We start from the raw sequence: 11417 nt of genomic DNA, 5'->3' as shown, positions 1-11417 counted from the left end.
AGACCCTAAGAGGAATGTGCAGATCAATGTGAAAAGGAAGAACAGAGGAGATCCCCATGATCTGGGATCATGGCTAGCTGGGAAGGGCTAGTGGGGGAAATAGAAGGTAGGGGATGGGTGGTCAGAACATGTTGGAATGTGATGGTTGTGCTGTGGGAGGGATGGTGTGGGAGAGCAATGAAAGAGATATCTTGATAGAGGGAAACACTCTGGGGAGAAATCTGGTGCTAGGAAATCCTTAGAAACCACAAGGACAACCCCAGATTAGACTACTAGTAATAGTGGGGAAGGTGCCTGAACTGGCCAACCTTGGTAATCAGATTAGTGAATACCCTAACTGTCATCATAGAGCCTTCATCCAGTAACTGATAGAAGCAGATCCAAGCACCAGGCTGAGCTCTGGGAGTCCTGTCAAAGAGAGGGAAGACAAATTATATGATCAAAGAGGGTCAAAATCATGATGGGGAAATCTACAGAGACAACTGAGACAAGCTCAAAGGAACTCACAAACTTTAGACTGATAGTTATGGAACCTGCATGGGACTGGACTAGACACTCTGCATGCAGGAGACAGATGTTTAGCTGGGTCTGTTTGAGGGGCCCCTGGAAGTGTGATCAGAATCTATTCCTGGTGCATGAGCTGGCTTTCTGTATCCCATTACCTATGGTGTGACACCTTGCTTGCCCTTGATGAAGTGGGAAGTCTTGGTTCTACCTCAACTAAATGTATCAGGCTTAGCTGTTCCACCTAGGGAGAACTTAGCCCCAGGGGAAGAGGGGAAGAGGGGAAGAGGGGTGCATTGGGTGCAGGGTAGGTGGTAGTGGGGGTAGTGGTAGGAGGGATGAGAGAGAGTGCTGTGGATATCGCTCTGAGTAAATAAAATGCTGATTGGCCAGTGGCCAGTCAGGAAGTATAGGCGGGACAAGAGAGAAGAGAATTCTGGGAATAGGAAGAATGAGGGGAGAGACACAGGCAGCCACCACTATGACAAGGAAGATGTAAGGTAATGGTAAGCCACGAGCCACATGGCAAAGTATAGATTAATAGAAATGGGTTAATTTAAGATAGAAGAAGAAGATAACAAGAAGCCTGCCACGGCCATACAGTTTGTAAACCATGTAAGTTTCTGTGTGTTTACTTGGTTGGTTCTGAGCATCTATGGGCCTGGCGGATGACAGAGATTTGTCCTGACTATGGGCCAGGCAGGAAAACTCTAACTACAAGAGAGATCTCTGGTTAGTATATAAAATGAGTTTAAAAAAAGAGTAATAGGGATGATTATAATCAAAGTGCACATTATATAGTATAATAATTCACAAGGATAGCCTTTACTGTGTATAATAAATATGTGTTAATAATATATACATGTATGTGTCATATATTATATTAAAATATATAAATTAATATAAAAATAAAATAAAAATAAGCCATAATTTTGTAATGGAGTGGGAGGGGTACAGGAGTGCATGGCAAAGTTGGGAGGGACAGAAAGGAAATGCAAAAATGGTGCAATTATATATAAAATAAATATAAATGTATATTTTACAAAAATAATGAAAGATCATTTTACAGAAGTCTTTAAAGCTGGAAGCTCCTTCAAAGACACACTAAATTCCTGAAAAACAACTGTCATGCCAGACTCTACCCAAAAAAATTATTTTAGAATATTAAAAAGAAATGAAAAATTTCCAAGATAAATTCAGATGAGAGGAATTTATGGTTAGTAAACCAGCTCTACAGAGAACTCTAGAAGCAATCTTTCAATACGAAAACAATGATTAAAAACAGGCAAGAGACTATAGGAAACAAAGAAAAAATGCCAGAACTGTTAAACAAAAGACACCTGAAAAACATACCACAAAATTAAAAAATGAGAGGAATAGAAAATTTTAATAATAACTCTGAGTATTAATGATCTTAATTCTCCAGTAAAAAAATATAGTCATAATAGATTAGAAAATAGGATCTATCTATTTGATGCCTACAAAACTACATTTTATTAGGCAATTTTCTGTTGTTGTGATAAAATACTATCTTACTTAGGGTTTCTCTTGCTGTGAAGAGACACCATGGCCATAGAAATGCTTATAAAGGAAAACATTTAATTGAGGGTAGCTTACAGTTCAGAAGTTTAGTCCATTATCATCATGGCATGAGGTACATCATCACGCAGGCAGACATGTTGTTGGAGAGGTAGTGAGATGTCTACAACTTGACTCTTAGACAATAGGGAGTGAACTACCTCACAAGGCATAGCAAATATGAGACCTAAAAGCTTGGTTCCACATTAACGTCCTCTAACAAGGCCACACCATTCTGACAAGGCCCAATCCCTATGGGCCAAGGATTAAACCACATGAGACTCTAGGGACCATACCTATTCAAACCACTACAAATACCATGACCAAGGATATATATATATATATATGAGATTATTTAGGTTAAGGGTTTCAAAGAGGTAAAAGTCCATCATAGTGGGGAGGCATGGTAAAAAGCATAAGAATAAGACATTGTTTAAGAGTAAGAAGCTAAGAGATCACTTTTTCAAAGACTAGCATGAAGTAAAGAGAGGGTGAATTGAGTGTAGGGCAAGGCTATATTACTTCAAAGCTCAGTAATATACTTCATTTGGCAAGACTACAACTCCTAAAGCTCCTCCTCAAAGTGCTACCACCTGAGAATGCAGAAATTCCTCATCGCTACTTGTATGTTGACATGTATTAATTAAATTTTCTTCTACCAGATTTAAAGTACACAGTCTTTTTTGAAGTCCTTGATCTATTTTGAGTTGACATGTTAGGGTAATGGATAAAAATATAATTTTATTCTTCTGCATGTACATATCCAGTTTTCCTAATACTGTTTATTAAATATAATGTCTTTCTTCCAATGTGTGGTGTTTTAGGAGCCTCCTTATAAAAACACAAGTGGCCATAAATGCATGAATTATAATCTGTGTATTCTACTATTTTCCATTGATGTATGTGTCTGATTTTGTTCCAGTATCATACTATTATCATCAGGAGAGCTCTGTATTATAATTTGAGATTGGGTGTGATATTTACTCTAGTATTATTAAACAATTTTTTAATCATTCAAATTTTCCATTTCCTGCAAGATCTACAACATAATTTATATGTAATTATATGTTGAAGAATGCTCAAAGTTGCTTAGGAATATTCTTTGAAAATTGTCCACAAAAATGGAAATGTGGAATGATTTGAGTAATATAAGAAAAAATTTCATTCAATAAAATGACTTTAAACTTATTATATCACCACCAGTACACCAAGAATTTCTTGGTTGTTATAATCAGGGTACCACCCATGCAGAAACACAGCTCATTATGAGACCAAGAATTAAATGCAAGCATCTCTCTTGGTCATGCTAAAGTTTCAATAGCCTCACTTTTTAACAACTCCCACTGAGATGTGGATTCCCAGTACTCCCAAAAATCTGTTCCCAGTAATTGGTCCACATCTTTAAAGGAAGTAAAAGATACTCTGTAGAAGGATATGCAGGCCACTACAGAAAACAGAAATCATATTTTCAATTTTAAATACTACTTTGAATATGATGATCCTCGTCCTGTATATTAGGAAAGGTAAGTGAAAACACTGGCGAAAACAAACTCATTAAATTTCTTGAGACTAAGATGGTACTTTAACTGATTGTGTTGGCCAGAAGGAAGGCTTTGGCTTCTGAGGCATCAAATCCTCCAACTCAGAACTAACTTAATACTACCTCACAGTAAGCTAGAATTAATAATTGCTGTGAAAATTGAAAGAAAATATGCTCTCAAGATTATACTGTAGAAAAAATGGCATTAGTTTGTCCATGACTAATTATGATTTAAATTTTATATGATCACTCAATGAGCTCATCCTACAATTTAAAATTATAGACAAGGGCTATTATTATTTTCAAGATTCAGGTGGTTGACAGAGTACATACATAACTGTGTATATTCACCATTTGAGAAGGAAATAGAGGGTAAAATTGTGTTCTAAATTAGATATTTAGAAAAATCTCTGTAAAAGTAATTCTTAGACTATAAATGGAAAATAAACAGTGATCATTGGATAAAGGGAAAAGATATAAGATTTTTACATTCAATTCAAAAAAGAAAATGTTAATAATTTAAAAATTTTAACATGAATATTCCCCATAGTAAGAAAAGCAGAATAGCTATTTTCCAAATAAACAAGGCAGCCAAGAGTGTATATCCCAACAAAAGACTGCAATAAATGTAAAAAAAAAATTAGATTTGATCTACAACATGGTTTTGATTGTCTTGGAAGGAAATGTATTTGATTTCAAGCAATTGGAGAGTACTATAAAGATGTACTTAACACATTTTATTTTATAAATGTTCACATATTATCCATATCACATCCTTTTTGGTTTACTGACCATAAATTTGTTTCAGTTTTGAAAGTGTCACGTGGAAATGATCTTGATTTTGTTTTGTGTAAGTTCTACACTAAATTAAGGCTTTTCTAACATAACTTATTTTCTTTATAGTCAAGTATTTCAAGATTATAAGCTCTCTGCATAACAGATATTGCTTATATAAGAACAGTTGTAGTTAATTACATTTTAATATATCTCTTTTTTGTTGAATTGTATCTTGTAAGAAATCCATATGAGACATACAAGTTCAAAAAATGTTTATCAGTTTGATAATGTAATATAACCTTTCCATTTGGAAGCATGTGGCATGATGAAATTCAGATTCAAGTTTCAGATTGAGTAATTTTAAGTACTAGTGCATTTATTCTTGTTATCTCTAATTGTCAAAGTGTTAATAAGTGGTACATCATAGCTTCCTTATAAATACATAGCAACATGAGTAATCTTGCATCATATGTCTGCTATGAGCACTAAACACCTTTAACATCCATTAAATATGTAGAGTGGAACTTGGCCATTAACAATCACTTTACTGTAATTAGTAATGTTTTATTACACAAAAATTATAAATGATGCCTGAAAAGCCTAATTAAGATAGTTTAGCATTAAACATTGTAACACAAGCAGAATCTAGACATGGAAACTGAGACACCTTGTAATTTGCTCCTACAGATGCAAACACATACATTTACCACAAGAGGCCTTCTTTGTCAACTGGCAATGAAGCATTTGAGAACATAAGCATAAAACCATCTAAGTATAGGACGGTGTTTCTTGGGATTTTTATACAAGGTCAAAAAAGATTAAAAGGAAAATTTATTTTTAATGAATTTGAAGATTGGTTTTCATGTACAAATTATTTTCTAACTTGTGTCTGTTTCAAAAACACTAGACAGTCTTTGTTGATCTCTACAAATATAGGGTAAGATATTTACTCTTATGAATCTACATTTCTTTTATATTTGAATCAACTAACTGTGAGGAATCCAATGAAATGGAGACTCTGATATATTAGAATCAAAATAATTAGTTATTACTATCTAATCTTTTATAAAGGAATATAAAACTATTTATTGACCACTGTTCATCATTATTTACAGTAAAGTAAATATGCAGTTGGATAACATTCTGATACTACAAAGTTATTTTTCTGGCTCATTAAACCAGAACCCAAATACTGAAATGATTGATCCTACCAGTAAGAAAATGAGTCAGTATAAAGGAACAGCATGCAAGTCATTAATTTATATAACAAATTTTTCATTTATATCAGCTGTCTGAAATTGCCAATATCATCTCTAACCATGATTCCACTTCCACAGTAAACAGATATTCCACAAATCATAACATTTTAGTAGATTTCAACTTTCTGCAAAGGAGCAGTTCACTAGAGGAACCTTCACATGCCCATTTGAGTCTTTTGTCTAAATCAGAGCGCTGGGATTAAAGGTATGCCCTACCCCACATACAGCTTAAGTTTTGTTACTAAATCATATTACTAGTTTGTCTAATTCATTTTCTGAACGGGGAGCTTGTAAGGACAACATTTTGTAAATAAACTACTGTGTTTATGTGATAATACATGAATTCTGATGTGGTTACTTTTAAACTTTCCAATAAATTACAGAATCATCTACTTAATCTGAAAGGTTATGGTTTTAGGGAAATGTTCACAATGATTACCATCTAATCTTTAATTTATTTCTATGTGAACAAATGAATGGGAAAAATGAATATTGAATAAAATATATCATTTGCTAAGTTAAAATGCTTTCTCCTTTCAAATGCTTTCTATTTTGTACAAGAATATACTTTTGAAGGGGTGTGATGCATAAAATAATTTCAAGTTATACTCTGATATCTTGATATGTCAAACATTTCATGTTTCCAAATCATCAGTTGATATTATCAACAAATAGTAAAAATGCAAACATACTGACAATAACTGTGGCTTGCTTTTGTTTTTCATCTCCTTGTATTTTAAGAACTTCCAGAAGCTTTCTGAATGGAATAAATGGATTATGAAAATGGATCAGCTGTGACAGAGTTTATTTTAGTGGGATTTTCTGGAGGCTGGCAACTCCAAACTTTCTTCTTTGTGACATTTTCTTTGATCTATTTGGCTACTGTGGTGGGCAACATTCTTATTATAGTCATAGTGACGGCTAATGCTACCCTTCATTCTCCCATGTACTTTCTTCTTGGAAATCTCTCGCTTTTAGACATGTGTTTTTCTACTGTCACAACACCCAAGATGATCAGAGACTTGCTTGCAGAACACAAGAGCATCTCTGTATGGGGCTGCATGTCTCAGATGTTCTTCATGCACTTGTTTGGGGGTACTGAAATGACACTTTTGATAGTCATGGCCTTTGATAGATATGTGGCCATATGCAAACCCTTGCACTACAGGATAATCATGAGTCACAAGTTGCTGAATATATTTATAATACTTTCCTGGACCATTGGTTTCATACACACCATGAGCCAGATGGTATTGACAGTGAATTTGCCTTTCTGTGGCCACAACATTGTAAATAACATATTTTGCGATCTCCCCCTGGTGATCAAGCTTGCTTGTATTGAAACAAACACTCTGGAGTTATTTGTCATTGCTGACAGTGGGCTGCTGTCTTTCATCTGTTTCATCCTCTTGCTTGTTTCTTACACTGTCATTCTGGTCACTGTAAGGCACAAATCACCTGGCAGGCTTTCCAAGGCTCTGTCCACATTGTCTGCCCATATAATTGTGGTCACTCTGTTCTTTGGACCCTGTATCTTCATCTATGCCTGGCCATTTGGCAGTTTTGCGAGCAATAAAGTGCTTACTGTACTTTACACTGTTATCACCCCCTTACTGAATCCTCTTATTTACACACTGAGAAATCAGGAGATGAAAAAAGCCATGAGGAAATTGTGGATGAAAGAAGTTAATTTTGTGTAGAACTTATAGATTGAGCAGTACATAATTACCCTAGCCTTTGAATAGCATGGCTAGATAAATTAAAGACAATGGATAATGTATTATTTTACTTTTATGTTTGTATTATACATGAATAAAGAGAAATCTATACAAATGCATTTCTGTTTCATTGATAAGGTGGTTTAATGTTACTTTTCAGCATTTTTATTTTGAATATTTTCTAATAAAGAACTTTTCCTCTTGTGTGAATCAGCAAATCTAAAGAAAACTTTCCTTAAATCAAGGTAAATAAGACAAATTATGGTAAAACCTGACACTGAATATGGCATCATTCATATATTTATGAATGCATGTAGAACTGACAGTTCTAATGGGGGTAGCTTAGTGTCAGGCCTAGCAGTAGAAGCCATTTGTCATTCAGACTTTCTTTTTTTATTTACTTATTTTATCGTGTTTTAATTTTACATATCAGCCATGGGTTCCCCTGTCCTCCCCCTCCCACCCCTGCCCCCACCTTCCCCCTCCCCAGCCCCTCCCCTCCATTCCCATCTCCTCCAGGGCCAAGACTCCCTTGGGGATTCAATTCAACCTGGTGGATTCAGTACAGGCAGGTCCAGTCCCCTCCTTCCAGGCTGAGCAAAGTGTCCCTGTGTAAGCCCAAGATTCCAAATAGTCAGCTCATGCACTAAGGATAGGCCTGGGTCCCACTGCCTAGATGCCTCCCAAACAGTTCAAGCTATTCAATTGTTTCAATGACAATGGCAAGCTCTAAGTAGGACTCAGTATTTTCTTCAAAGATACAATTGTCTAGGGTGCCAAAGTCCCCATCCTAGCTTGTAACAAACTACCATGGAGTTTTGTTTTTCCATCAACTTGGTGGCTACACATGAATCTACAAATATTTTAAATACCATCTGCAGTTCTGTGGCCCCATTGTCAACACCCTGCCACTCAGGCTGCAGCCTGGTGGATTTCTAGTCCTGCCAGCAGAGGCTCTGTGGCTGCCACCAAATATTGTCTTTAACTAAATCTCTATTGTTCTGTTTGCCAATAAAGTCTTGGGAGTCAGATGTTGGGGTGAAAACCTGCTAGCCCAGAGAGGCTGAGAAGCAACCATCTAATCTTCCTTTTTGGCCAGAGACCCAGCAAGAAGAGCATTTCTCTAGCCATGCCAAACAGAAAAAAAGCCAAACTCCAAGTCCCTTCCTTCTCCTTCCTGTGCATCTCTCTAATCATCTTCCTGGCTTCTCTATACTCTCTGTGGCTAATTCCTGTCATCTAGTTGCTGGCTCTGTCTCCTGACCCAAAGTTGACTTTATTAACAGGCTTGGGTTTCTCAATGTGATCAAATATCTCACAACAATGAAGAACAAGGAAAGAGGGCTTCTGTCCTTCCCTAAGTTCCTTGCTTCTGATTTAAGTTCTAAGACCTGTCTCTCTCTGACCACTCTGATGGAGGATGAAGTCCAAGCAATTTTAAAATACATTTTCCTAAGGAAACAACCCAGTGTTAACTCAAAAAACTAAATCTGGGCTATGAACATGTTCTTCTGTCAATCCCTGCAGGCCAAGACACTCTGAGACCTATGAGAACAACAAATCACAAAAGTACAATATGGACTGTGTGATCATCTTAGTATGTTTCTGACTCAGACCAAATGCAACTGAATGACTCTTTGCAGGCATTACACTTGAAAAATTGCAACAGGAAAGAGATCTCCTTTGGTTGGTTCCTTGTCTGTGACTTCACTGACGTCCCCTACTATTAGAACAACTCAATAGAAACATGAGGAAAGGTGAGTCTATATTTCAAATCTTTCTTTGGAACCAGAGTTCCTTCACTGCCAGGGCCTGTCACTCTGGCTGAATGGGACCAGGACTGTTGTCCATTTGATTATACATTCAACAGGTCCATCTCTTGCCAATCCTGTGGCTCTGTGGAAATGGACAAGTGTCCGTGACTTATGCATTACTGTTACCTACAATATGGCTCCAGTTGGAACTGGGAGGCAGATGGAGGGACAGAAATCTAGGGTGGCCAATGGAAGCATATGGAAACAAGCTCTGTGAACTATAAGTGGCCATTTATCTACTATTTTGGGTCCTGATAGTTACTGAAGGGCTAGGGTCCTTCTAGTGTCCTAGTGAATTCTACAGATGGAAGCAATCACCCCAATAATTTTATATGAAAGCAGAGTACTCTTTTCTGCAGCCTCTAGGATGAGATTTTCTCCTCCCAGCCCTAGGATTGACTATCCGGCTACAGCATCATCTGACACTTAACAGGACAATGAGTGAAAGGAGAGATGAAAGAGAGAGATTCTGAACACCAAGCTAGAAAATTATCTTGGAGCCACACTCAAGAAACCATGTTGAGTGGGAGAAAGGTTCTTCTGTATTAATGGGACCTGGAATCAATTATTACAATTTCCCGTGTGCTAAGGTAACAGGGACACATCATTATGACACATCTGGAATACAACACAACTCCTACACAAATTCTATGGGTGTTTAGACTAGAATAAGGGGAAGGTGGATCGATACAATTCTACCATGTTCAGACAATGCACTCAAGTGTAAATGATACTAACACAAGAGCAGTGTGTTCAATTTGTCTTCAAAAATATAGTGGTTCCAAGTAATGTGGGAAAACAAATCACAGATTATCTTTAGAAAGATAATCCTCATGCAGAAGGGCAGGAGTTAACAGCTAATGCTGAGCTTCCACCCTGGCCAGTCACACTCTCTTTATAATTTCTGGCTTCTACACAGTCTAAGGCTTTGAGGTCTCATACATGCTTAAGCCACATCTAGTATATCAGTTATTCAGATTGGATAATTGAAGGCACTAATATTTAAAACTATTATTGAAAGGTGTTATTTTATTGCAATTACTGCATTGTTGATTTTGGCATTGTGTTTTGTATTCTCAATGGTATTTTGTGCTTTAATAATTATGGTTTTGTATTATTTCTTTCCACAGTCTCTATGCTGTGTTCATCATTCTTGTTAGCCTGAAATAATGCTTTAGTATTTTCTTGAGGTCTGAATTGTTGGATATAAATTTTTAGACTGCTTATATTGTGGAAAGTTTTTCTTTCTCCTTCAATCATGGCAGATAGTTGGATTGGATACAATAGTCTAGGTTAGATATTGTGTTGTTTTAGGACATGGAATGCATTGCTCCAGGCTCTTCTGTATTTCAAAGTCTCTTTTAGATGTTATTCTAATGGGTTACCCTTTATATATGACTTGTGCTTTTTCAATTGCAGCTTTCAATACATTTTTTTATGTATACATAGAGTTTTAACTGTGATACACCATGAAGATTTTCTTTTCTGATCTTATCTGTTTTGGTGTTCTCTGTGACTATTATATTTGCATGGGTATGTCTTTTCTTAGTTTTGAGATGTTTTCATTTATGATCTTGTTTAAAATCTGACCTATGTCATTGATTTGGGATTCTTCTCCTTTATCTATGCTATAATTCAAAACTTTGTTTTAAATTTTTTATGTTTCTTGCTTATTTGTACTAGATCCTCTATTTTATTTTGTGATCTTATTCTAAGATTTTCTGAGGTCTCTGGTTGAGCTATTGGGGTTTTCAATTCTATCTTCATTTCAAATTGAGTCCTCTTCAATGTTTATAACTCCTGATTGAATTCCATTCTCAAATCTTGGATTGTCTTCATTATTTCCATCAGCCATGTTTCCTTGGGCATCACTCAGACATTAGTTCTTAAGATTTTTCTTTTTGATTTCATTAAGATGTTTTGTTGTATTTTGTTTAAATTTCTTGAATTCTTTGGTGAAGTTTTTGATTGATACAGGCAGTTATACTACTCATGGTAGAAGCTGTGGACACATGATGAGGTCAAAAATTGAACAGTAATAAGCCCACAGATTTAGAGTTCGACAACTCATATCAGAAGCTGTAGATCCATGGTTTTAACAGTATCTAATGCAAGGCAAAACTCACATGGATGAAGGGCATTCCATAAACTGTAATGTTAGAAGCTGTGGAACAAAGAAGAAGTCAAGCTGTCTAGATGTATGTAGTTGGACTTTCTTTGGACCACC

The 11417-nt window shown here is 36.1% G+C and overlaps 1 protein-coding gene across 1 annotated transcript; it reads left to right on the top strand.

The window, feature by feature from the left end:
- The first annotated feature begins 6428 nt into the window (after positions 1-6428).
- Positions 6429-7358, top strand: LOC118590701 (olfactory receptor 4L1-like). Its single transcript, XM_036198488.1, has one exon. It carries the CDS (start codon positions 6429-6431, stop codon positions 7356-7358), a length of 930 nt encoding a protein of 309 aa, XP_036054381.1.
- The last annotated feature ends 4059 nt before the right edge of the window (positions 7359-11417 follow it).

This window comes from Onychomys torridus, chromosome 9 (genome assembly GCF_903995425.1).
Source record: "Onychomys torridus chromosome 9, mOncTor1.1, whole genome shotgun sequence".
NCBI lineage: Eukaryota > Metazoa > Chordata > Mammalia > Rodentia > Cricetidae > Onychomys > Onychomys torridus.
The sequence above is the reverse complement of the archived record's forward strand: the minus strand, read 5'-3'. Positions and strand labels throughout refer to the sequence as shown.

What these genes read in the sequence shown, in the direction of transcription:
- LOC118590701 (XM_036198488.1), top strand. Translation starts at nt 6,429, where the DNA reads ATGGATTATGAAAATGGATCAGCTGTGACAGAGTTTATTTTAGTGGGA.